The 27,450-nt window shown below is 52.3% G+C and overlaps 1 protein-coding gene across 1 annotated transcript in view; it reads left to right on the top strand.

The window, feature by feature from the left end:
* The first annotated feature begins 768 nt into the window (after nt 1-768).
* Nucleotides 769-27,450, top strand: part of LOC140391691 (melatonin receptor type 1B-like) — a 180,178-nt gene continuing 153,496 nt past the window's right edge. The window contains exon 1 of the mRNA XM_072476446.1: nt 769-989. Coding sequence (XP_072332547.1) covers nt 800-989 — 190 coding nt within the window. The 5' untranslated portion in view covers nt 769-799. The remainder of the gene's footprint in view (nt 990-27,450) is intronic.

Here is a 27,450-nt window from a genome sequence, read left to right as displayed (position 1 = left end):
CCGGGGATATGACTGACGGCAGTGGCAAGACAGGTTGCCAGGTCATTTTTAATCACATTTCTGCCTGTCAGCCTTCTGTATGAAAATGTTTTTTTTTAAATGGTGCGTGTTTCCTGCCCTTGGATGTGATTCGTTTCTTTCACTTTCTGGGGATTGTGGTCACCGCTTCCAAACCATTCTGCACGATCACTGACTAGCCGCAGCTGTCCCCCGCTTATGTAACCGGCCTGGCTGAAATGTGCCCGCTGCCTTTGAGGTGGAGATCTCAGCTTCACAAGTGTTGGTGTGGAGGGAGCTCTGCTCACTGTGGGAGACCCAATCCGCTCAGACTGTAACATGACAGCTCCATTAACAGCGTGACTCGACCCTCCCAACTCCCAATCCTTCCCCCAGGGGGACGATCCTTCGCCCTTCCCACAATGTGCCCCATCCAGGGCCACTTGATCCTTGCTCGGTTTCCCAGGACGATTTCATCAGCTGGCTGCTGCCTTTAATTCATCATTCTGACAGCAGGTCTAAGGGTTGCCTTGGCAGAGAGAGAGAGAGAGAGAGGCGAAGGCAGATATAAAGGATGTAGGTGCCGACCTCTAATCAATAGTGAATGCATAAGTAGCTGGCGTGATAGATTTCCTCCCATTAAAAATCTCGCCACTCGAACGGAGTTTCAGTTATCCCTTTGCAAATGGCAACAAGACGGAAACGATCCGAGTGTTTCTAAAACAAGGGGGGCGGGGGGGGGGGGATAGAAATAATCAGTTGGTTGTAAAAGGTGTGGACGGTGCGAGTGAAACTTCCAGCTATGCCACACAATCCCTCCTTGAAGAATTATTCGGCTTTCGCGAGGTCTCCGCCCTTGGAAGGGACTTCACGTCCGGCTTGGGCAGTGCCGGCGCTGTCCAGCGTGCTGATCTTCACCACCGCCGTGGACCTCCTGGGCAATTTCCTGGTGATCGTTTCCGTCATCAGAAATAAGAAACTGAGGAACACGGGTAAGTCCAACCGCTCTTTCATCCACCGCAAGCTCACGCAGTCCGCTCGCCTTTGCAAACTTGACGTGGAGCAGTAGAGCCCAGCTCACGTCCCGGTGCCGCGGCTGTTAACGTGACAGTGCCCAGCTCCAGATTTAAGCAAACAAAAACCAACTTTACCTGGATGAAGCTGGGACATCTTTAATGCTCTGCATTTAGATCTAAGTTGTCGAACCTAGGGCTAAGTGCAGATCCACAGAGCAACAGCTGTCATTTTAAATAGAAATGCACACATTTTGTTTCATTGACCACCGATGATTGGGAATTCTAAACTCATTATGATAACACACACTGGACCGATGGGAATTTGTGTAAATAATGCCCTAGTTTTCGGCAAAATAAAAACAAGCTGATTGCCAGAAGAACTGGGTAAAGTAAAAATAATCCAGCGAGAGAGAGAGATAAAGATTGTATAATTCTGGTAAATATTTTGGCTGAAGTTCTGTACTATGATCTAATTTATCCCAGCGCTGCCTCTCGGGCCCCGAATCCCAATTCGGTCTCACTGGCCTTCAACTGAAACGGATTGGCTCAAGTGTTTGCCAATCGCACACCAGAACACATTCAGAATGCTAAGAGTTTTTTTCTGTTTAACGCGGCCGGTCTGGAACTTGTTGGAAAGTGGGATACAAACCTAACGAATGAACTCGCTGGTGGAAAGCCGGAGGTGTGAGGATTTACTGCTGCTCCACTCTCTTCCTGGTCTGCACAAAACTTGCACTAATCAGATGTTCCTTTTGGAACTTTTTGGAAGGAATTTCGACAATACTGCAGGAAGGAAAGCTATCATTTTAAAAGTCATGGGAATGTGGTAACACAATGTGTGGTGAATAATTTACCAACGTGTTGTACATTGGAATGCGAGGGTACAATTCCCGCTCCATTTTAAAAAATCATGGCGAGCTCTTGCTCTGAGTCAGCCCATCTGAAGGAAACGTCAAGCAGTTGTGAGTTGCTTCTTCACATGAAGAATAGATACATTTGGGTGCTCTTATACAACAAGAACCTCACTTGATACTGGCAGATGGTTAGAGCATATTACAGTCTCTCAGTTGGTCATGTGTTGGCACTAGGGGATTTAAAGAATGGCAGATAAAACCTATTTTATAAGAGGATAAAAATGTTTAATCAATCAATCAATTAATATAATTTTCCGAAATGTTATAATACTAAAGAAACTAATAAGCAACATTTGATTCCAGATCTTAGTGTTATTTGAATCTTTGTATTCAATCATTTGCACGGATGTTTTCAACTCAATGTAACCCGATCAACAACTTTTGGAAACTTAGAAATTCCTTTCCATTTTTTTGTTATTTTCCCAACCTTTGAGTTAGTGCTGCTCTCCCATTCTCCTGCTCTGTCCAGATGCCATTGTCTCTATGCAGGTACATGGTAACAGTTGTCAAGGTGGCTTGTGAGGTGCTGTATCTATCTGATTGAAGTTGCACAATGGATAGAACGATGCAGATAGTATAAAAGGTGCAAATACTGATCATATGTACAAGACAGACTATTTGTAAAACAGATTAATTTTGCTTAACTTGTAAGTTGCATGAGAAAACTTTAATAACATGGACAAGATATTCTGCAGTCACTGGCAGATATATCTATTCCAACTATACGTCTTTGTAAACAATTAGACAACAACTGTTCCGAGTTGTGCTAATACTTCATTTTGTTCAGATGCACCCTCTGCATCTTCCTGTGCATGTCTTTTGAAAACTAGTTTGTACTTGGTTTTGTGCTTGGAATGTACATTAATGATTTGGACGTGAATGTAGGAGGAATGATCTGTAACTTTGCAGATGGCATAAACATTGGTGGTGTTGTAAATAGTGAAGAAGAAACCTTAGATAAAAGAACAATATAGATGTGCTTGTTCGATGGGCAGAAATGTGGCAATCCAGAAAAGTGTGAGGCAATGCATTTTGGGAGGACTAACAAGGCAAGGAAATACACAATGAATGGTAGGATGCCCGTACCAGCCTCCCCGAACAGGCGCCGGAATGTGGCGACTAGGTGCTTTTCACAGTAACTTCATTTGAAGCCTACTTGTGACAATAAGTGATTTTCATTTCATTTCATGCTGGAAGTACTGAGGACCCAATGGATTTTAGTGTGCATGCCCAAATATCTCTGAAGATCCCACAGTCCAAAGATGTAGAGGTTGGTGGATTGGCTATGATAAATTGCCCTTAGTGTCCAAAACAAAAGGTTAGGTGGGGTTACTGGGATAGGGTGGAGGCATGGGCTTAAGTACGGTGCTCTTTCCAAGAGCCGGTGCAGACTCGATGGGCCAAATGGCCTCCTTCTACACTGTAAATTCTATGATTCTAAGATATCAGGACAGGTAGATAAGGTGGTTAAGAGGGCATGTGTGATACTTGCCTTTATCAGCTAAGGCATTAAATATAAGAGCAGGGAGTTTATGATGGAGCTGTATAAAATGCTGGTTACTCCACAGCAGGAGTACTGTGTGCAGTTCTGGTCGCCACACAATAGGAGGGATGTGATGCACGAAAGAGGATGCAGGGGAGATTCACTAGGATGTTGCCGGAGCGGAGCTCTTGAGCTTTCAAGAGAGATCGGATAGGCTGGGGCTGTTTTCCTTGGAGCACAGAGGCTGAGAAGGGACCTGATTGAAGTGTATACAGTTCTGGGGGGCATAGTTAGGGTCAATAGGAAGGAACTTTCCCCCTTAGCAGGGAGGCATATATTTAAGGGGTATGAGGTTTAGAGGGGATGTGAGGAAAAAGTTTTTCACCAGCGGGTGGTTGGAATCTGTAACTCACTACCTGAAAGGATGGTAGAGGCGGAAACCCTCACAACATTTAAGAAATATTTTGATGAGAACTTGAAATGCCACAGCATACAGGACTACAGACCAAGTGCTGGAAAATGGGATTAGAATAGATAGGTATTTGATGGCCAGCGTGGACACGATGGGCCAAAGAGCCTCCTTGCATGTTGTAAAAACTGTATGACTTAATATGTGCCCTGTACAGCATATATGTTCCATGCTCATAATACATCAATGTGTCAAGACACACATTAATTGTGTTTAAATAACACACTTCTTGAAATGAAAGCAGAATACAAATTTATTAATACAATGTACAATACATGTGGTTTTGATCTCTTTATATACTGAGTCTGCACGTTCTCCCCGTGTCTGCATGGGTTCCCTCCGGGTGCTCCAGTTTCCTCCCACAAGTCTCGAAAGGCGTGCTATTAGGTAATTTGAACATTCTGAATTCTCCCTCTGTGTACCCGAACAGGCTCCAGAATGTGGCAACTAGGGGCTTTTCACAGTAACTTCATTGCAGTGTTAATGTAAGCCTACTTGTGACAATAAAGATTATTATTATACTATCATACAGTACATTACTAGCAAAGACTCTTGCAGTCAAACTAATATCTTTATTACAACAGTACTTTAAAGCCAGGATTTCTAGTTATTCTTTCACCAAAGCTTTGAACAGAATCAAAATGTCTTACTTTGGAAGTAAAAAATAAACAGAAACCTGCCCATGTATAAAAACAGGGCTTGAAATATAAATACAAATTTTGCCAAGAGTCTGATTTTGTGACTTGGGTTTATAGTCAGAAAATGGATGTTGAATTGGGAAATGTTTTTTTTCCTGAGTTGAAAATGGAGTTTTAATCTCATGGGCTCAATATTATTCAAGAAATAATTCCTTGAAATATGCCTGCTATAATTCCAGCCTCTATCAATGAAGAAAGCAGCTTCCTAAATACCAATCTTGTTCCATGGTGAAGTCCTCATCAGGATTCAAGTTTCACGGCACCATTGTAACTGTTGCTTCCCTGAGGCAAAGGCCAGAATGTCGCACTATTAGGCACGTGAGGTTGTTGGAGCCGGAAGCAGCCGTGGTTTCCGGGAACTTGCAAACAGGGCGATTTCACACCGGCTGGTCACACTGGTCAGTGTGAAATGGGCGCCAATGTTGGAAAAGGACTGCCGTCTGGGGTAGGAGTATGGTGGGCACCGAGGTTGCAGTTGGCTAAGGCAGCACCCTGAAGGCTGACAGGGGTTGCAAAGGAGGCGCAGGGAGCTGGCCAAATATAAGCTACAGTTATGGCATTAGCACCTGCTCAAAACGCCAGGTGGGAAGGAAATGCAGGTGGACACTCTGCTACCCCCGCTTCTCAAATGAGTGCTTGTGCGCTCTTGTGGAGGTACTGAGTGCCAGGTAAGGATACCCTAATGTACAGGATGGTAAGAGGAGGCCACCCCGCTAACCAAAAAATACCTGGACAGAAGTGGCAGCCCAGGTCAGTGGGCACAACATGGTGCGGTGCCTCTGAGATCGGCAAGGATGAGTATTGACTTGGTATGGTACTGTGTGGATAAGACTTAAAGGGTGGCCTTCCTTTGTGGTGTTCAGGGTGTAAAATTAAGAGTAACTGAAGCTGAGAGATCAGACCGCTAGCTCACGGTGTATATGATGGGCGTTTCAACCTGATCCCCAAGGTGGGTGTGGGTAGCGGGGAGCCTGCTTTGGTGTTACAGGTAGAGGGTTGACTAATGAATGGACATTCCTCCATGCAGGAGAAGAGAAGCCATAGTTCCACTGAGTGCTCACAAACAGCTGGTGAGGTGGCCAACCTGCTCATACTGAGATAAATATGAGATACATGCCTGAGAGCTCGGGCGCCAGTGCGCACCAAGATCATCAGGTTGCAGAAAGCAGGTCTCTCAGGAGATCACTGCCAGTGTGAGAGATGGATGGGGCTCCTACCCTTGGTGGGGCACCAAGATGTAGCACTGACAAGCACATTCTTATGGCATCATGAACACAGGATGGGGCTTTTACAGGTGATACATTTTGATTTATTGAATTATGCCTCACCATAATATGTGACATTCCTTGTTTGCAACTCTGGTAAAGATATACATCAAGATTTAGTTTCAATGCCCTGAGCATCCTTAATGTTTTTCACTGGTGCAGGTTTCATCAGTGCCTTATGATAGATGGCAGGGGAAACAATACTTATTACAGAAGTTGTGAAGTGACATCGGGGTTATACAATTGCCTCCTCAATATGGAGTTGGTAACTTGCAATGAGATCGAAGCCATGCCTTGGCAGCCTAGCTGAAGGTGCATTGAATCAAAATTTTCCTGATGTCCCTGCCTCCCTGAATGTTCTTGAAGTCTGCCTCCATATCCTCACCCTTAGCCTGCCCATGCTGCTGATTAGATCTATCAGTAGTGTTTCCCTCTGTGGCCTGTGGAGCTGCCTCACTATCCTCATGCTCCAGAGGGTACCCCCTTGCCAATACCAGATTGGGCAGAATGCAGCAGCCAACAAGGATAAGCAGCATGCGCCCTGGAGGATATTGCAGTGCACTCCCTGATCATTCCAGGCAGTATAACCTCATCTTCAGCAGTCCAATGGTCCACCACGCTTGTGGAGGCAGGACTCCGATTGTACTTCTCCTCCGTCTGTCCTTGGCTGCTGGAGTAGCATCATGAACCACCTTTTCAAGGGATAGCCTTTGTCATCCAACAACCAACCATCCAGCCCACCTGGAGCCATGAACAGTCTTGGCACCTGGGAGTGTTGCAGTATGTATGCATCACAGGAGCTGCCAGGGTACCTTGTGCAGACATGCAGAATCTGCGCCCTGAGATTGCAATCTATCTGAACGTTTGTGGAGCTGTAACTCTTTCTATTCACAAAGACATCCGGCTGACCCACCGGCGCCTTTATGGCCACACCAGTGCAGTCTATGTCACCCTGGATGTGGGGGAACCTAGGAATAGTTGCACAGTCTCTTTCTTGTTCAGCCTGGCTGACTTCATCCATCTGGTAATGAATGAATGTGAAATCCGTCTGAACAGAGCATCAGTGATGGGCCTGATGCAACTGTGGTCAGCTGATTGGGATACTTCATGCAGATCCTCCATTGACCTCAGGAAAGATCCACATGCAGAAGAGTTGAGGGTGATTGTGACCTTCAGAGCCTCTGGCATTGGTAGTTGGAGGCGATCTCTGGCTCAATCTTGCAGCACAATGATGTCATGTCCACAGAGTGGCACTGAGCTCATTCATATTGAGGCAGTTGACTCGCTGCCTATACACTCTGGCAGCTATCTTGTGTGGTCCCTCTGTCTAGCACTCCCTATGGTCCAGCACCCCCTGTGCCGAGACCTCAGCTCCCACAGGCCTTTCCCTGCGATGCTGTCTGCAGACACCTGGCCTCCTCCCCTTTCTGTCCCTCTCTTCCTCCTCAGAGCAGGTCCCACCAGTAGAGTACGCAATCCCCATCTGCTGAAATGCAGACTGCATTGTCCCGCGCATTGAAGGCTGCACTCAGCATAAATTCGATAAGAGAGTTGACAAAACCAAAGTTTCCTCGAGACAAAGCTAACAAAGCAAATACTTCAGAAGAAACAGCAGGAAAAGATATGAAATAAAGCAACAGCAAACTCTCACCTGAACCCCTAGCCACTCACACAACGTTCCAGCCCCTTTCTAGTCCATACTTGATGTGACGACTGCTAAATTTATACAACAGCGTAAAATTGTATCAATTTCTCTTTTAATTTCTTTAAGTGGTTGATTACTTGTTGGCGGGTGTGCTTCCACGTTCTGCACATGCCCGCTGGCAGTAATATTGCACAAGTGCGCAATGACATTGGAACGCATGCCCAGCCTCTTGTGGCATTTTGAGTTCTTTTGGGTCGGGCCACTACTACTGCATAATTCTGGCCAAAGTTTCTGTGGTCGCATGCCATTGTAATCAGAATGTATTGACACTTTAGAGAGTATAAGAAAATCTTAGGCGGGATTCTCCATCGGCCGGCACCGAAATCAAAATGCGATTGGTCGGAGAATAGCTTCCGACACCAAAATCGCGACAGGCGCCGATTTGATGCCAAACCATGATTCTCCGTGACCTCGAAAATGGCGTCAATGTGAAGCATGGCACGCATAGTTTAAACACTGTTTGCATATCATTAGTGGCCCGCCCCTGATTCTCCACCTCTGATGGGCCGAATTCCTGAAGGCGCGGTCCAGGTATGCTTTTAATAATCGTGAACCTGGTGTGGTGACTGCTTGACAGAGAGAACGAGGAAGTGGGACACGGAGGGAGCGACTGCGAGTTGCCGGCCCAGACACTGGCCGTGCTGGCTGGGGTGGGAGGGGGCCGGCAGGGGGGGGGGAGGTAGGCCAATTGGCCAGGGTGACCCTCCCCCATGGGTCTGGGGCCATGCCAGGCACGGACCGCTATTACGGCAGCCAACTTGCTGCGCACTCACTGACCACCCACATTGGCCCCTGGTTCTGCAAAGTGACACCAGCCCCCAACCCAGAACACACACCCTCACACAAACGCCCCTGCCCCATACTCCCCACCCAACCGGCCGCCACCCACCGTGGACCACACAGGGCAACACACACGGCAGCCCCTAGCGAGGGCAGTGCCAGCCAAAGGTACCCCTGGCATCAGGGACAGGCGCCAGGCCCAAGGGCCCCCAGAGTGCTAGCCACTGACTGGGCAGGGGTGAGGAGATGGGGGCAGGGAAGGGAGGTGCAGGGCGGATCCTGCAGTGGCAACCGGGGCCACCGTGTAGCCCGTTGAACCTGGTTGGGCACGGCGGTACACACCATTCTAACATGACATTCGGGCAGCACGGTAGCATTGTGGATAGCACAATTGCTTCACAGCTCCAGGGTCCCAGGTTCAATTCCGGCCTGGGTCACTGTCTGTGCGGAGTCTGCACATCCTCCCCGTGTGCGCGTGGGTTTCCTCCGGGTGCTCCGGTTTCCTCCCACAGTCCAAAGATGTGCAGGTTAGGTGGCTTGGCCATGATAAATTGCCCTTATTGTCCAAAATTGCCCTTAGTGTTGGGTGGGGTTTATGGGTTATGGGGATAGGGTGGAGGTGTTGACCTTGGGTAGGGTGCTCTTTCCAAGAGCCGGTGCAGACTCGATGGGCCGAATGGCCTCCTTCTGCACTGTAAATTCTATGATATCTATGATATGACGACCGTTAAACCCTGCAGACAATGGATTTTGCCGTTCGACCAGCAGTGATGGCCATCCTGCTGTTCGCCGCAGCCGTGGGGGATACCCTGCAGCAGTATGAGCGCGATCTGCTCGAGGAGGAAGCTGCAGCAGTAGAGTGTGCCACAGAGGGGAAGTTGGCAGCTGCCCAGGCTGGAGAGCCGGCCGCCCAACAGGCCGAGGAGGGGGCGTTGCCAACAAGGTGCCGCATGAGGCCTCGTTTGTATCGGCACCGCATGACATTCGAGAACCTGCCAGATCGGGCTTGCTGTTGAAGACTCCGGCTGCGCAGAGAGACAGTGCGACATATCTGCCAGATGATGGCACACCTGACATAGTGGGGGTATGGGTGAGGACACCCGCTCCCGATGTCCATCAAGGTCACGGTCGCACTGAACTTCTATGCCATGGGTCCTTCCAGGTGCCGAGTGGGGACCTGCCTGGGATCTCACAGACCTCGGAGCACAGGCGCATCCACGCTGTCACGGAGCCCACCAGGGTGCCCGGGCAGCGGGGTTCGTCGCCATCGCTGGGATGCCCTGGATCCAAGGGGCAATAGACGGGAAGCATCTCGCCATACGGGCACCTGTGGATAAAAGGCCGCTCTACACAAACCAAAAGGGGATACCACTCAATGAACGTTCACTGGTCTGTGACCATCAGCTGAGCATCATTCACCTCTACGCCCGATACCCAGGCAGTGCGCACGATGCCGTCATCCTGGCACATTCGGCGATCCCTGCATGTTCGAGGGGCACCCCCCTGGCTGAGGGGTTGGCTCATGGGTGGCAGGGGTTACTCACTGCGGTCATAGCTGATGACACCTATCTGGAGGCCACAGACCGTCGCGGAGACCCGCTACAACGATGCCCATGCAGCAATCAGGAGTGTGATTGACCTGAAGATGCGGTTCAAGTGCCTGGTCTGCTCTGGAGGGGCCCTCCATTATGATGCTGAGAGGGTCGCCCGCATTGTGGCGGCCTGCTGCATCCTCCACAACATGGCGCAGCAGAGGGGTGATGTGCTGGAGGAAGACGTTGAAGACCAGGCCTCGTTCGATAAGGAGGATGCGGGGAGGGCGAGGATGAGAAGGACATGGGGCCCAGGCAGGCATGAGATGACGCACGATGTGTGCGCCAGGGCCAATGTGCATGGGATGCTCTGATCACCTCCAGGTTCACCGACTAGGGTGGTGGGGATAGGGCAGAGCAATTGGCCTGGGGCACAGACACCACATACCAACCCCAAGTCCCCTCACTTCCCAACCCAGCCATCCTCTGCCTGCACCCCCTCCGTGATACATACCTGCAGCATTCTGGAGTGGCGGCCCTGGGTTGGCAGTAACAGCAGGTCTGGTCCATGCGATGGAAGGTGTTGACAACCCACTCTGCGATGAGCTCTGGTGCTTTGCATCGTATGACAACGTCTGACTCTTACCCATGGTAGCACCGTCCGCCTGGGTGATCCCTGCATGCGAGCTGGCCATTCCATCGCACGGTCCCATTGAATCCCTGGGGTGACAGTGGTGGGACAGTCAGCGGAGCGGGAAGGCAGAAGCGCGGGGTGCATTACCATGCCCTCCCAACGTCCACCCGGCCCGGCCAGCCCAGACCAGCCCACCTCCACACCCATCAGACAGTGCACCGAGACAGATTATAACAGGTGCTTATTGTGAACAAATATATACCGTCTCTGCCCTAGCCTCTATAATGTAGCTGTGCCCTGCACCCGTGCCAACTCAACTGGTGTCTAACGTTCTGGTCTTTCGGACCTTAACGCTATGTCAAGGTGCTTCTCCAGGAGGCAGCCTGCTGTGACTCCTGCCCTGTGACAAGGTCTTCTGGGGTGACAGGGACTGGATGGACCTGGCCGTAGCTCATGTGTCCCGGGTGGCGTAGTACCGCTCTGTCCTGCCCACTGCCAAACAAATGCACCAGGGACAGGATGAGGGGGGTTCCGAGGTGCTGCGGTGTTCCGGCACCTTCCCTGCGGGAGTCACTGGCACAAGCCCCTTCACGCCCTCCATCGGAGTGGCCGATGGCCCCCAGGCTACTCCATGGGACAGGGGTATGAGCGGAGCTGTTCCCCTGGCCCACCAGCCAAGTCCAGGGCCCTCTTCTTTGCCATGGTGAGGGGCCGCAGGTCTGGTGGTTCCCCGCCTATCTTCTCCAGTCCCTGTGATAATGTGCGGCCTTTTCCTGGGGGGGCGGGGGGGGAGGCGGGCACACACAGTGACAGTATTAGACAGTCCGACACATGCAACCCAGGGGGTGGGTAGCTGGTGGCCTCAGTGGCCAGGGCACCTGGCCATGGTGACTGGTATGGGTGCTGGCATGTGGGGCAGGGTGGGGATTCGGCCATCCCTGGGGGGGTGGTTATGGATGTGGGAGGCTGGGTTAGTGCTAGAGGCATAGTGCTGCCTACTCACTCTGGCTTCCCTGAGGGGGTCGTGGAGTTTCTTCCGGCACTGCATGCCGGTATGGGCGATGTTGCCCACGGCACCCCCCAACTCTGCCACCTGTGCCCAGGCACGACGGATGATGGCGCCTGGCGGCCTCTTCCCAGGCCGGGTACAAGGACATCCGCTGCTCCTCCACCTCATCCAGGCCATCTTTACACTCCACCTCATCCAGGCCATCTTTACAGCCATCTTGTTGGCTGGGGTAGTTGGTCAGCCTCCTAAGTGTCAATCACGGACCTGCCGAATCCAGCACCGTTTCTCATTAGAATTGATTGTGTTCCACGTGGCGCCGGTGCTATCCCATTGATATTAGCGGAATCGGTGCAGGTGAGGCGACGTTTTTTCTGAAGTGAAAGTCCACGGATTCTCCATTGGCGTCAGCACTTAGCCTCAGAAACGGAGAATCCAGCCCATCGTCTTTATTTGGTGGTGTATTCTTATAATTGATCTTTTCCAAAATAATTTCATTCGAACCTGGGGAATTTTCATTTTTTGCACAACTAATAGCTTTTGAATGATAAGTTGTATCAAATAATTGTCCTTGCCACTTTTGCCACACTTCACCAACTCCATCATTTCACATCATTTCAACATTTCCATGCTATCCTTCTGTCCTTCCATCTTTCATCTGTCCTTCCCGTACCAGCCTCCCCGAACAGGCACCGGAATGTGGCGACTAGGGGCTTTTCACAGGAACTTCATATGAAGCCTACTTGTGACAATCAACAATTTCTTCTTCTTCCAATGCCATCCCTTTCACACTGTCCCATCCCTCACTTGTCATGCACAGCCATCCCATAAATCCATTCTTCATGGAAACAATCTCTCCAGCTGTACTTGATTTTACAACCAGGTTGACATTATAATAGCACCTTTATCTGCACTCCTGCACACAATTCCTTAAATACTCCAAACATCATTTCACACAGTGTAGCAAGACGCTGTATGTACATGTAATCACAATCATAGGATTTACAGCGCAGAAGGAGGCCATTCGGCCCATCGAGTCTGCAGCAGCTCTTGGAAAGAGCACCCTACTTAAGCCCACACCTCCACCCTATCCCCATAACCCAACAACCCCATCTAACCCAAGGGCAATTTAGAATGGCCAATCCACCTAACCTGCACATCTTTGGACTGTGGGAGGAAACCGGAGCACCCGGAGGAAACCCACGCAGACACAGGGAGAATGTGCAGGCTCCGCACAGACAGTGACCCAAGCAGGAATCGAACCTGGGACCCTGGTGCTGTGAAGCCATAGTGCTAACCACTATGCCATCATGCTGTTGGGGTTTGCAGGTGAAGACTACATAAAAAAGGCAGGTGAATTCACATGGAAGGAGCAGCTCTCAACCTACAACCCAATAAATAGAAGTTGCTCTGAAGTTTTGAGGAACTAGGATATAGGAAAGCAAGAGCTCGGGGTTATTAGCTTTCTCTTTCTACCAATTCTGCCAAGTCACTGACTGTCACTGACTGAAGATATTTTATTTGTTCTCAGGATGTGACTATCACATCCATGGATACCTTGGACTTCACTGTGCAAAGTCATCCAGACTCTAAGTGTTTGCTCCCTTCTATCTCCACAGATGCTGCCAGACCTGCTGAGATTGTCCAGTATTTTCATTTTTGTTACTTAATAGAACACATCAATCACACCACCAGTTTAATAAATACTTGCAGAAGTACACTTCACAGTAAGATAATAACATTTGGGTACAGTGTATAGAACGAAAATTGATAGACATACTCAACAGGTCAGGCAACATTTGTGAAGACAGAAATAACGGGCGGAATTTAACCATAACAAAATGTTGTTTCTTGGGTGCGTTTTGAAGGTGTTTCTCGGTGGCTGCAGCGCTAAGAAACACACCGATATTCTACAGCACGTTGCCGTGTTTTGGCTCTGGTGAGTTTCTCTCGCTGAGGCCGCATTTGGAGTCGTTTCCTCCTGGTGTGCCCAGTAGGAAAGGATCTTCACATCAGTCTGCCATTTTGTCTGGCTGCACCGATCATCCCGCCCAACACTTTCAGCAACCCCCCCTCATTTTCTACCCCTCTCCCCAACCTCGGCGAGGCCTGCAGGAACACCCCCTCACTCCCCGCTCCACCTGATAAGTAAGGAACCCACGTGCCAGATCCATGACAGTACCATCCTGGCAGCTGGGCACTGCCACCCTGGAAGTGTCCTTGCCAGCCTGACAGTGCCAACTGGTCATCCTGTCACTGCCATCCTGGAAGTGCCCATGCCAGCCTGGCAGTGCCACCTGGACATCCTAGCAACACAAGGGTGACACTGCCAGGGTGTATGAGTGGCACTTCGGGGGAGGCGTGTGGCGTACATGACGATTACGCTGTTTTTGAGGTGGCGGATTGTCCGAAAAATGGCGCCGTCCCGATTTCAGCGTAAAAGTGGATTCTCCGGCCAATCGACAAATGCGATTTCGGTGTCAGCAATCGGAGAATCCAGCCCATGGTCTCAGCGGCCGGGAACCCGGTGTGGAGGCTGCGGGTTGTGCACAGTGCTGCTACAGTCAGACGGCAAGGCTTCTGCGAGAGCTGGAGGGACTGGTGGGTGTGGCCAAGGGGTAGCCAGGGGGGCACTAACTGACGGGTCGACTCTGTGCACGGCCGGTGCCATGTTGCACGGTGCAGCAGCCGCCCTGCACATGTGCGGCCATGGACCCGGCTTTTCTCTGTCCCTATCTGCACGTAAAGCAGGGAGCTTTACGTGGCATACTGCTAGCCCCCCATCGGGAGAAGCATCGGTGCAGGGGGGGCCACCAACGTTTGGTCGTAAGACCAGACACATGCTCTGGACATAGTCCGGAACGCGACCCATTGGGGGCGGACCTTCGGAGGAGGGCCTTCGGGTGACGAGCTGAGGCCGTCCCAACGGTGTGCGGCACACAACGCGATTATGCCATTTCGGAGGGGGCGGGGAATACAAAACCTGCGTCAAACAGGCGCCGCCCCAGATGTCGGTGCAAAAAGGGATTCTCTGCCCGATTGCCGATTACGATATCGGCGTCGGGGAATGGCGAATCCCGCCCTTAGTCTCAGAAATGGAGAATCCTGCCCTCTGTTTACACTGTCTTTTGAGGAAGGGAGTTCCAGAGGCTCACAACCCTCTGAGAGAAAATTTTCTCCTCATCTCTGCCTTATACGAGTGGCCCTTTATAAACAGTGCCCTTTAGTTCTAGATGCTGCAACAAGAGGAAACACCTGCTACACCCTGTCAATGCCCCTCAAGACGTTTTCATCAAGTCACCTCTTATTTTTCAAACTCTGGGTGGATACAAACGTATCTCTCCAATACCTTGCCTCAAAAGACAACCTGCCTATCCCTGATATTAGAAATAAAATGACAAGCAGCAGAAGTTGCAGGTGCTACTTGTGGATAGAACAGGGGTGTTCCACCGAGCAGTGAGCCAGTCTGTGTTTAGTCTCTCCTGTGTGCATATTAAATTGTAAGATGTGCAAGTAAATTGCTGCTTTACCTAGAAGGAGTGTGGGGTCTTGGCCAATGAGAAGGGAGGAGCTGAAAGAACAAGGGGGCGGATTCTCTGTTTCTGAGTCGAAGTCTTGACGGCAACGGATAATCCGTGGACTGTCATATCAGAACATTCAGAGCCAAACCAGCACCGATTCCGCTATCGCTGAGGGACTAGCTTTGCCGCTGCGTGGAACACCATCGATTCCCATGCAAAATGGTGTGGGAATCGCCGGGTCCGTGATGGACACTCGCAGGGCTGACAAAGCTACAGCCGTGCTTAAACAATACACCCCCCCCCCCCCCCCCCCCCCCCACACACACACTGATCGAGGCCGAAAAGATGGGACAGGTTGTGCTGGAGCACCCATACAGCTGATGGGTCAGCTGGGGCCAGGGGGCACCCAGGAGGGGTTAGCTATATGACTCAGGGCACCAGGTTTAAAGCAGGCTGTCAGCGGCATGGCTGCCTTGTCGGCTGTGGTACCTGTCCAACCTGACCCCACAGTCCACCTGCTGGCCACCCCCCACTACTCCCTCTGACCCTGGCAAAAGCCCTTCTGACCAGCGGCATGGCTGTCGGCAAAGTATGGCAATGTTCGACACTGTCCGTACGCCCTCTTTCTCTCTCAGCAGCCACGACGCCAGGTTCACGAGTTGTGAGAGCACAGGGGAATGCGCCATCGGGAACTCAGCCCATCGGAGGCGGAGCATCGTGGGTGGGCCTACTAATGACATGCGAATGGTGTTGTAACTACCCGCGGCCTGCGTCGCATTGACGCCGTTTTTGAGGAAGCGAAGCATCGTGATTTGGCGTCAAACCGGCGCCTGCCGTGATTCCGGCACCGGGGGCTATTCTCCGCCCAATCGCACCCCAATTTCAGCGTTGGCTAACGGAGAATCCCGCCCGAAGTTTCTGCACTTGCATGGAAAGACACCATATGGTAGGAAGAGGGCGTTGACTGAGGAGTGGCCTGAGGTGTCACAGACTAAATGGGGAGGACAGGGGAAGATGTTTTTGATGGGACATTACGCTGGAGCTAAAGCAATGGTAGAGGATGATCTATTGAATACAGAGGTTGGTGGGCTGGCAATTGAGAACAAGGGGAGGGAGGGTAAGTGGTGTGATCAAACGTCTGTAAAATGAATTGGACACAGTGGACAGTCCTGTCAATCATGCTGGGTGTGGATCCTTGATTGAGAAAAAGAGAAGACATTTTGGAAGCGCTGGTGTGGATGGTTGCAGAATCAGGAGAGATGCGATGGAGATGGAGCTACTGAGAGAATTGGACTTGGGCTTGGATGGAGGCTGAAGTGTTCTAGGTCAGGGTTGCCCCTGAGCCGGGTGGGGGGGGTTGAGGGCTCTGTGTCTGTGAGGCCTTCAAGCCATCTTTAATTATTGTGGAGACACATATCTTATATCAATGGCCTCTAGTTATGCTCTTCCCCAGACGTGGAAAGATTTAGCTTTGTACCCTGTTAATTAGTTAATTGGATTAAGTAGAGGTTCTACTTGCAGCTACTTGCAGGGTTGTTAAGAAGGCGTATGGTGTGTTAGCTTTCATTAACAGGGGGATTGAGCCGCAAGGTTTTGCTGCAGCTTTATAAAACCCTAGTTAGACCACACTTGGAATATTATGTCCAGTTCTGGTTGCCTCATTATAGGAAGGATGTGGATGCTTTGGCGAGAGATTTACCAGGATGCTGCCTGGACTGGAGGGCATGTCTTTTGAAGAAAGGTTGAGGGAGCTAGGGCTTTTCTCACTGGAGTGAAGAAGGAAGAGAGGTGACTTGATAGAGGTGTACAGGTGATGAGAGGCATGGATAGAGTGGATAGCCAGAGACTTTTCCCCAGGGCGGAAATGGCTGTCACGAGGGGACATAGTTTTAAGGTGATTGGAGGAAGGTATAGGGGAGTTGTCAGAGGTCGGTTCTTTATACAGAGTGTGGTGGGTGCGTGGAATGCACTGTCAGCAGAGGTGGTGGAGTCAGAGTCATTGGGGACATTTAAGTGACTCTTAGACAGGCACATGGACAGCCGTAAATTGAAGGGGTATAGGTTAGGTTGATCTTAGATTAGGATAAATGGTCAGCACAACATCGTGGGCCGAAGGGCTTGAACTGTGCTGTACTGTTCTATGTTCTATGTACCCACTCTTTATCCCCACAAAACATTTAATAATTTAATGATTTCTATTAAGTCACCCCCTCAGCTTTCTTTTTTGATATATATACACAGGAATTTCTAGTATTAACCTTGCAAATCTCAGCATCCTCTCTATTATCTATATTGTTAAGACCCCCATGGCTAGTGCGTGATCAATTCCTTTCCCACTTGACCCAGCATCACAACACAATTGAAATGAACTCCAACTCAATCTATATGTTTGCGGATGATACAACTGTGGTGGGTCGTATTTCAAACAACAACGAATCAGACTACAGAAGGGAGACTGATCACTTGGTTGCATGGTGTACCGAAAACAAACTCTCTCTAATTGTTGGAAAGACCAAGGAACTGATCATCGACTTTAGGAAGCGTAGCATGCCCACCACCCCTGTCTGCATCAACGGCTCTGAAGTGGAGATGGTCGATAGCTTTAAGTTCCTGGGGGTCACCATCACCAACAGTCTGTCCTGGTCCACTCAAGTTGATGCAACAGTCAAGAAAGCCCAACAACATCTCTACTTCCTACGGAAGCTAAAGAATTCAGCATGTCTGTATCGACTCTCTCAAACTTCTACAGATGTGCGATAGAGAGCATCCTATCCAGCTGCATCACAGCTTAGTATGGCAACTGCTCAGCCCAAGATCACAAGAAACTGCAGAGTGGTGAACTCAGCCTAACGCATCACACAAGCTTTCCACCCTCACATAGATTCTATCTACATCTTCCACTGCCTCAGGAAGGCAGACAGCATTATCAGAGACCCCTCCCACCCAGGCTTTGTGTTCTTACAGACCCTTGCATCAGGCAGAAGATACAGAAGACCTGCACATACAGACATAGGAATCTGTTGATTATTCTTTTTTTGTTTACTTTGTACGTACTGTGTATGTTCCCTTGGCCACAGAAAAATACTTTTCACTGTACTTCGGTACATGTGACAATAAATCAAATCAAATCAAATTAATATATAAGTCTTAGAAAACACCCAAAGTCTTTGGCCCTTGGCTGACTAATAACTACAGTCACCTGGTTTGTAAATTTAAACACAATTAAGTTTATTAAAATGAATAACTATAAATAAACTGAAAATACAACAGGTTAACTCTTATTAATTCCTAATCTCCCACTTAAACTTGCCCCACACTCTACACACACACATTAGACAGACAAACACAAAGGGGAGAAGATGGGTGTAAAAATAATTATGAAATTAAAAATATAAGAGTTTCAGATGGTTGTTTTATAGCATCTTCCTTCAATTTAAGCTTTCAGTTTGAGGTTTTCATTGTAGATTTATTCAGGTCTCTGTAGTTTCAGAATATACAGCTTTACTGGAGAAAAGAAGAGCGAGAGTGCTCCTTTCCTATGAGTGTCCAGGACCTGACTGTGCTTTTCTTGTTTAGCTGAAAAATCATCCCATTTGGGTAGGACCCAACCACCACCTGTTACCGGGCAGATGGCCTTTTGGCCAATTTATTGGCCACCAGCTAATCAGTCGACCCAAGTCCCTCCAATCTCTCTTGGGTACCAAAACATTTAAGTTCTGCTGTTCAAAGCTAGCACAGTGTACACTATGTAGTAACTTTTTGAGATCCTCACTTCCTCTGCTCAATTTAAAGATAAATGCCTATTAATATCCTTGGATCAAAATGATAATGGCAAAATAAAAAAAGGGGAAATTAGGGAATCAGCAGGAAGGGTCCTTACACTCTCTCCTTTTATAATATGGCCATCAGATTTACTTGCAGTAATCTAATCTAGGGTCTAACTAAGGTTCTATACAGGTTTTGCATAACTTCCCTATTTTTTAATTCTATCCCTCTTGAAATAAAATTGAATGCTTGGATGGCGTTCTATGTCCTTGCTAACCTATGCCAGATCTATTAGTGATTGGTGCATTTGTACTTCAAGTCCCTCTTGTTTCGCTACCCCACCCAGACTCAGGGGCGTCATTCTCCGACCCCCCGCCGGGTCGGAGAATGGCCGTTGGCCGCCGTGAATCCCGCACCCCGCCCCCGCCGAAGTCTACGAAGGGAGAAAAGTCGGGGGGGGCGTTAATGGCGCCGCTGCCACGGAGAATGTCACGGGTCTGCGCAAGGCAGCCGATTTTCGGCCTGCCGATATTCTCCCTTCCGGATGGGCCGAAGTCCCGTCGACGTGATGACCGTTCACGTCGACGTGAATCAAAACTCCTTTTCATCGGCGTGACCCGGTGCTCCAGGCTCACGCCGACCAGCGAGGAGGTGAGTGACGGCCTGGGGGGTTGGCTCTGGGCAGGAAATGGCGTGGCCGCAGACTGATTGCGTGAGGAGAGGTGTGTCTCGGCTTGTGTGTGTGTGTGTGCGGCGGGGGGGGGGGGGTGGTTAGAGTAGGCTGGGCTCCGGAGGAGTGCCGGGAGGGGGTCCGTGCCGGGGTGGAGGTTGGGGGGGGGAGGGGTCCGTGCTGGGGTGGAGGTTGGGGAGGAGGTCCGTGCTGGGGTGGAGGTTGGGGGTTGGAGGGGGTCCGTGCCGGGGTGGAGGTTGGGGGTGGGGGTCCGTGCTGGGGTGGAGGTTGGGGATTGGAGGGGGTCCGTGCTGGGGTGGAGGTTGGGGGTTGGAGGGGGTCCGTGCCGGGGTGGAGGTTGGGGGGGGGGGTCCGTGCTGGGGTGGAGGTTGGGGAGGGGGTCCGTGCCGAGGAGGGTGATGGGAGGGCAAATGAGTTGGTCCACCTGGCCAGGTGCCAGCCTCCAACAGTTGGACCCATGCGGTCCATGCCACCTGGCTGGGGGGAGGAGGGGATATGGGCAATGATGACATGTCGTCGTTCCCCTCCCCCCCACCAGGCCGTCATGTTTTCAGATCATCCAGCGATGTTGGCCGCCGTGGTGGCAGCCGCTCATGTCTATGTTTCCCTGGATGAGGAGGAGGAGGAGGAGGAGTGTGCCAGAGAGGCGGCGCAGGCTGCCACAGAGGGGCAGGCGGCAGCCGCCCAGGCTGGAGGGACACCTGACCGACAGGACGAGGAGGGGGAGGAGGACGTCGCGGCCCCACGGCAATGGAGGCACCCGAGGGCGCCCCGTGTGTACCGGCCCCGCCAGTCATACCAAGACCTCACGGACCGGGAATGCAGGAGGAGACTCCGGATGAGCGGGAAACCGTGGCACACATCTGCCACCTGCTGGCACACCTGTCACCGCGTGGCACTGGCGGGGGACACCCTCTCCCCGTGTCCGTCAAGGTTACGGTGGCCCTGAACTTTTATGCAACGGGGTCATTCCAGGCACCGAGTGGGGACCTGTCCGGCATATCGCAGACATCGGTGCATCGGTGCATCCGGGCAGTGACAGATGCCCTTTATGCCATGGCGCACCGCTACATCCGCTTCCCCGTGGACCGGGCCAGCCAAGATGCCCGGGCCGTGGGCTTCTCTGCCGTGGCCGGGTTCCCCATGGTCCAGGGCGCGATCGATGGGATGCACGTCGCTGTGCGGCCACCTGCAGATAACAGGGCCGTGTTCACTAATAGGAAGGGGACCTATTCGATGAACGTACAGGTGGTCTGCGACCACCGCATGATGATCCTGCACGTCTGCGCCCGTCACCCAGGCAGTGTACACGACTCATTCGTGTTGTCGCGGTCATCCATCCCCGGCATGTACGAGGGACGCCATCCCCGGCTGAGGGGCTGGTTGCTGGGCGACAGGGGCTACCCATTGCGATCGTGGCTGATGACACCTATACGGAGGCCACGCAATGAGGCGGAGAACCGCTACAATGATGCCCATGTAGCGACAAGGGGAGTGATCGAGAGGTGCTTTGGCGTGCTGAAGATGCGTTTCAGGTGCCTGGACCTCTCTGGGGGCGCCCTCCAGTATCGGTCAGATAGGGTCGGCCGCATCATTGTGGTGTGCTGTGTCCTGCACAACATAGCCCAGCAGAGGGGCGATGTGCCGCAGGCAGAGGAGGGCGGAGTGGAGGAGCAGCAGGAAGAGGCACAGTCCTCCCCAGATGAGGGGGATGGGGGCAATTGTCAGGGCAGACGGGGTAGACACAGGCGGGTGCCTGTCCACCGTTACCGGCTGGCCCAGCGGGCACGGGACAGACTGATAGACGCCCGCTTCACTGACTAGATGGGCGTGGGAATCGGGTAGTATGGCCACAGACCGCACACCATGGCAACAGCCGACCACCCACACCCCCCACCCATCCACCCACCCAGCACCCTCACCCCCCTCCCCAACCCCACACACCCCACCCGCATGCACACCACCACCCCACCCATTGCCGATCCACCGGCGGCACAACGGGCCGGGCTCACCCAGTTGCGGGTGGACGCGTGTCTATCGCAGGCCATGGAGGATGATGACAACCCGCCCTGCGATGAGCTCCTGGCTCTACATCGTTGGACTATGTCTGACCCATGGCCACAGTACCACCATCCACCCGGACCATCCCTGCATGCGGCTGTGACACTGCAGCGCACGGTCCCGTCCTCTGCCCGGGGGATGTTGATGGCGGCCCAGGGGGAAGGGGGCAGACTCACCTGGGGCTGAGGTAAGACCACCCCTCACACACACACTTGCGCTCAACGTACATGACACGCCCGCACACTTTGGACAGAGCACAAAGGCAGCTTCGGTAGGTGTAACATTGACTTTAATAACCAAAGGAGTTCATGCACGTGCCCTAGCCCCTAAAACTCATCTGTGCCCTGCACCCGTGCCAACTTACTCAGTGTCTAATTGTTTGGCCTTACGGGCCCTTTGACTACGTCTACGTGGTTCCCCAGACGGTACAGCAGAACTGGAGGTGGACTCCTGTGATTCCTGCCCTCTGACACTGGATCCCTTTGGCGGCCGTTTCCTGGGGCGTCCTGGCCTAGATGGGCCAGGCTGCGGCCCGGGCGACTGGGATGGCGAGCTGCCAGCCTGTCCTGCCCGTTGCCCACCCGATGCACCTGGGACGGAAGGGGGGGAGTCCGAGGTGTCGCGGTGTACCGGGACCTCCCCTACAGAGGGAGCCGGGACGGACCACACCACCTCCTCCTCCCTCGGGGTGCCCGATGGCCCCCAGGCCTCTACATGGGTGGGGGATGCGAACGGACTGGCCATCTGACGCCCCCCCGACATCTGGCGCTGCCAGTCCTGGAGGCCCGTGCTGGTATCGACAGGGGTCTGCAGGTTTGCAGCCATGGAGCCCAGGGTGTTGTCAAACCCTGTCTGTGACAGTGCGACGCCGGCTCGCACATGGCCACTGGCGCCGATGCCCTCAGCGATGGCCTGCTGAGACTGGGCCATGGCCTGCTGAGACTGGGCCATGGCCTGCAGAGACTGGGCCATGGCCTGCTGAGACTGGGCTATGGCGTTGAGCGCCTCTGCCATCTGGCGCTGGCACTGGCTCATGGCCTCCTGTGAGAGGGCAGTAATTTCCTGGGCCACAGACGCCGCCTGCACGGAAGGCCCCAGGCCTCGCAAACCGTTCCCCATGTCTGACACCGTCGCACCCATTGCCTCCACCGCGGACGCCACCCGTGCGGTGTCAGCCTGGGTGGCACGCATGACCGGGACCACTCCCAGCTCCTGGACACGGGTGGACTCCTCCACCTGCGACCGCAGCCGCCGCAAGCCACCCGTCACCCTCTTCGCTCGTCTCCGGGTCGGTGGTTGCATCGGATCTATGTGTGGGTGTGGTAACTGCAGGAACCCGGGATCCATCTGGGCGGCAGATGTTCGCTTGGCCTGGGCTGCCCTCCGACCGCCCGGTCCCTCTGCTGCTCCTACCTCCACCTGCTGTACCGGGACGGCTGTGTTGTGCGCACCAGTGAGTGTACCAGACGCCTCATCACTAAAGTGCCCAACCGAGGTGAGTGTTTCTGCGATGGTGGAGGGTGTTGGTGACAGCAGTGGCGTTGTGTCGTGCTCTTCGTCCCACTCTGACTCCATGGCACTTTGGGGTGGGGTTCGTCTCCACCCATCCACTCTGAGTCACTGTCCGGTATTTCGTCTTCCCGGGTAGGGGTGTCCTGGGTAGTGCTGTCCCGGGTAGTGCTGTCCCGGGTAGTGCTGTCCCGGGTAGGGGTGTCCTGGGTAGTGCTGTCCCGGGTAGTGCTGTCCCGGGTAGGGGTGTCCTGGGTAGTGCTGTCCCGGGTAGGGGTGTCCTGGATAGTGGTGTCCTGGGTAGTGGTGTCCTGGGTAGTGGTGTCCTGGCTCGGATGTGACGGGGGCCTGTGGCTGCCCCCCTCATCGCTGGGTGGTCGCTCCCGCACGTGACGGGGGTGTCATCTCCCTGTTGCTCCAGGTCTCTCCGTCTCCCGTGGTGTGCGAGGGGCATCCTGCGGGCGTCGCATGCTGGAGGGTCCAGGTCTCTCCGTCTCCCGTGGTGTGCGAGGGGCATCCTGCGGGCGTCGCATGCTGGAGGGTCCGGGTCTCTCCGTCTCCCGTGGTGTGCGAGGGGCATCCTGCGGGCGTCGCATGCTGGAGGATCCGGGTCTCTCCGTCTCCCGTGGTGTGCGAGGGGCATCCTGCGGGCGTCGCATGCTGGAGGGTCCGGGTCTCTCCATCTCCCGTGGTGTGCGAGGGGCATCCTGCGGGCGTCGCATGCTGGAGGGTCCGGGTCTCTCCGTCTCCCGTGGTCTCCGAGGGGCATCCTGCGGGCGTCGCATGCTGGAGGGTCCGGGTCTCTCCGTCTCCCGTGGTCTCCGAGGGGCATCCTGCGGGCGTCGCATGCTGGAGGGTGCGGGTCTCTCCGTCTCCTGTGGTCTCCGAGGGGCATCCTGCGGGCGGTGTGCATCTGCGGGGATGGGTGCCTGGACGTTTGGTCCTGCGATACACAATGAAGCATGCATGGTTAGACATCAGGCAGTGATCAGGTGATACGGGGGAGGGGGGATATGGGGACGGGCTGTCGGTGGCTCACTTGCTGGTGGGCCCCCGACCTCTGCATCAGCAACCTCCCTGTCCTCAGGTCCGCCAGCCAGTTCCAGGGCCCTTTCCTCGTGTACGGTCTGTGGCCTCTCATCAGCGGGCCCTCCTCCAGTCCTCACATGCTCCCTATTGTTGTGTGCGCGCTTCTCCTGTGGGGGGGGGGGGTGGTGGCAGGGGTAAAAGGCAACAGTGTTAGGCAGGTATATGAATGCACGCCATCGTTTGCGCGTGCATTGCAGAGGTTAAGGTTAGGGCTGGATTCACTTGGGGATATGGGGGATATGGGGGAGGGGGGATATGGGGGATATGGGGGAGGGGGGATATGGGGGAGGGGGGATATGGGGAGGGGGGATATGTGGGAGGGGGGATATGGGGGATATGGGGGAGGGGGGATATGGGGAGGGGGGATATGGGGAGGGGGGATATGGGGGAGGGGGATATGGGGGAGGGGGGATATGGGGGAGGGGGGATATGGGGGATATGGGAGAGGGGGGATATGGGGGAGGGGGGATATGGGGGAGGGGGGATATGCGGGAGGGGGGATATGGGGGATATGGGGGAGGGGGGATATGGGGGAGGGGGGATATGGGGGATATGGGGGAGGGGGGATATGGTGGATATGGGGGATATGGGAGAGGGGGGATATGGGGGAGGGGGGGATATGGGGGTGGGGGGGTTATGGGGGAGGGGGGATATGGGGAGGGGGGATATGGGGGAGGGGGGATATGGGGGAGGGGGGATATGGGGGAGGGGGGATATGGGGGATATGGGGGAGGGGGGATATGGGGAGGGGGGATATGGGGGAGGCTCACCCTGCCTGCTCTGATGAGGTCGTTCACCTTCTTGTGGCAGTGGGTGCCTGTCCGTGGTGTCAGGGCCACAGCGGTGACGGCCTCTGCCACTTCCCTCCACAGATGCCGGCTGTGGCGTGGGGCAACTCTGCGGCCGTGCCCGGGATACAGGGCGTCCCTCCGCTGCTCCACCGCGTCCAGGAGCGCCTCCACATCGCGTGACTCGTACCTCGGGTCTGAGCGACGGCCAGCCATCCAGTCGGGTGTTGCGGTCGGGTGTTCCGGTCGGTTGGGGGGGAGCAGCGCGGCCTTATGAGCCGCCACGCCGTTCAGCGCGTATGACGCTGCACGGCGTGAACCACTGCGCAGGCGCGGATCCCGTTACGTCGCTGCTAGCCCATTTCGGGCCGGAGACTATCGTCCCATTTTTCTGACGTGACGCAAGTGGGATTTGCGCCGTTTTGTGCGCCGATCGGCGGACTTTCCGCCGATCACGGAGAATTTCGCCCCAGGTCTTCCAAATAATAAATGGTGTACCTCCCAAACAACACTTTTATTTACCTCCCATTTATTGGCATTGAACTTAATTTGCCAATTATTTTTCCATTCTTCGGGGGTTTATTAATGTCCTCCTATAATTTGTTACAATCCTCCTCAATATTGATCGTGCCTCCCCTAAAGCTGGCATTATTCCAAAATTTAGAAATGGTGTTTGTAATTCCAAAGTCTAAATCGGTAATGTAGATTGTGAACAGCAGTGGTCTCAGCACTGCTTCACAACCTTTGACAATGTGGAAAACTACCCTTTACTCCCAATTCCTGCTTTCTGGCTTGATGTTAACTGGCAGTTCATTCTGCCACGGGTCACCTGACACTTAGGGTGACCTCTATCCCTATCATTAGACCATTATCGGGAACCACATTGAAAATCGTTTGAAAGTCCAGATTAATTGTAGCAACTCCATTACCATTGTCTATTCTGTCACCTTCTCAAAAAATCAATACGGTTGGTCAAGCAATGTCTTCCCTTTTGAAATCCATCATGAATATTCATTATATATATTCTTTCTAGATGTTCTTATATTCTTTCCTTTGGAAGGAATTGCATTGATGTTCCGACCTCTGATATTAAGCTGACTGGTGTATAATTCCCTAGACATCCCGCTTCTTAAATATAGGTATAATGTTAGCTATCTGTCAGTGCTTTAGTACCACAACTTTTTCTAACAATTTTTAAAATATAGATAGTAATGCCTGTTATTTTCACTAGATTATTTTAAAACCTGGGTTTATCCTTTTTGAATGTCATTCATTTCATTTTGTCATCTAATGCCATGTTCTAATTGCCTGGTAAATACAAAAGGAAAATAATTACAAAGAACAAAGAAAATTAGAGCACAGGAACAGGCCCTTTGGACCTTCAAGCCTGCACCGACCAGGGTGCCCGTCTGAACTAAAACCCCCACCCCTTCCGGGGACCATACCTCTCTATTGCCCCCTATTCATGTATTTGTCAAGTCACCCATTAAAAGGCACTATGGTATCTGCTTCCACTAAAGAACAAAGAAAAAAAATTATTCACTATTTCGGCCATATCTCCAATATTCCTTTTCGATTGTTCTGCCTAAACACTTAATGGTCCTTTTCCCACCTCAGCTGTCAGGAGAAAGGGGTAGTTTTAAATAATCCAAATTTGTATTTGTGGGTTTAGAAATAGGGTACAGCTTTAAGTCAGTTTAACTTTGTGTTTCTGTGTATGAAAGGGTTAAAACTTTAGTTAGCTTCATATTGAATAAAAGTGCCTGCTTGTCTATGGGTTTGAGTACTTTAACCTGTGCTTGCATTGCAGTTGAAGGGTTTATAATCTGCGAACGAAGAGGATCATGAGAACAGCTATGTTGTTGCTTAGCAAGCAGGGGCCCACACTGAAAAGCATAAGTACTTGTAGTTCAGTTGGAACCAAGTATCAGACACAAAAGCAGCTCTCACAGAAACTGCCAGCAGAAGCAAGACAGTGGAGTTAGGGGTAGATTGTTCTAGAAACCAAGGGATGAAAAGAGAAGTTTCAGGAAGACTGAACTCAAAAGGACAAAGAACAGGAATCTGAATGAGGTACTGTTAGCTGAAGTTAAAGAAAGGAACAGAGGGAAGCTCCCAGTTAAAGAAAGAGCTGGAATGTGAAGACCTGGTGAAGTTGGCTAACGAGAAGCCAGACATCTGAAATAATCCTAAAGTTGATACAGCGTGAAGCAATGGTGTTCTGTAGGCATGGTGGGCTACTTGAGAGATTCTGCGGAAGTTTAAATGCATGTGACAATCCAGGGCAAAGGAATACTGAATGGAGAATTAAAAATTCTGGATGTGGATCCTTGGTGAAGGCATCTGAGAGAGAGCTTGTGTGGGAGAAGATTTAAAAGTGTGTTCTTCAAGAGTGGAGATTGGAAACCCTCATGTTGAAGTCAGATTCTGGTGACACCAGTTGGCTTACAGTGTGATAAGTATATGGGACGGGGGTTGATGAACAATCCACAGAAGATGTTTGGGTAGCATCTGCTACTTGGTTTCA

Source organism: Scyliorhinus torazame, chromosome 15 (genome assembly GCF_047496885.1).
Source record: "Scyliorhinus torazame isolate Kashiwa2021f chromosome 15, sScyTor2.1, whole genome shotgun sequence".
NCBI lineage: Eukaryota > Metazoa > Chordata > Chondrichthyes > Carcharhiniformes > Scyliorhinidae > Scyliorhinus > Scyliorhinus torazame.
Note: the sequence above shows the minus strand (reverse complement) of the source record. Positions and strands in the feature narration are given on the sequence as shown.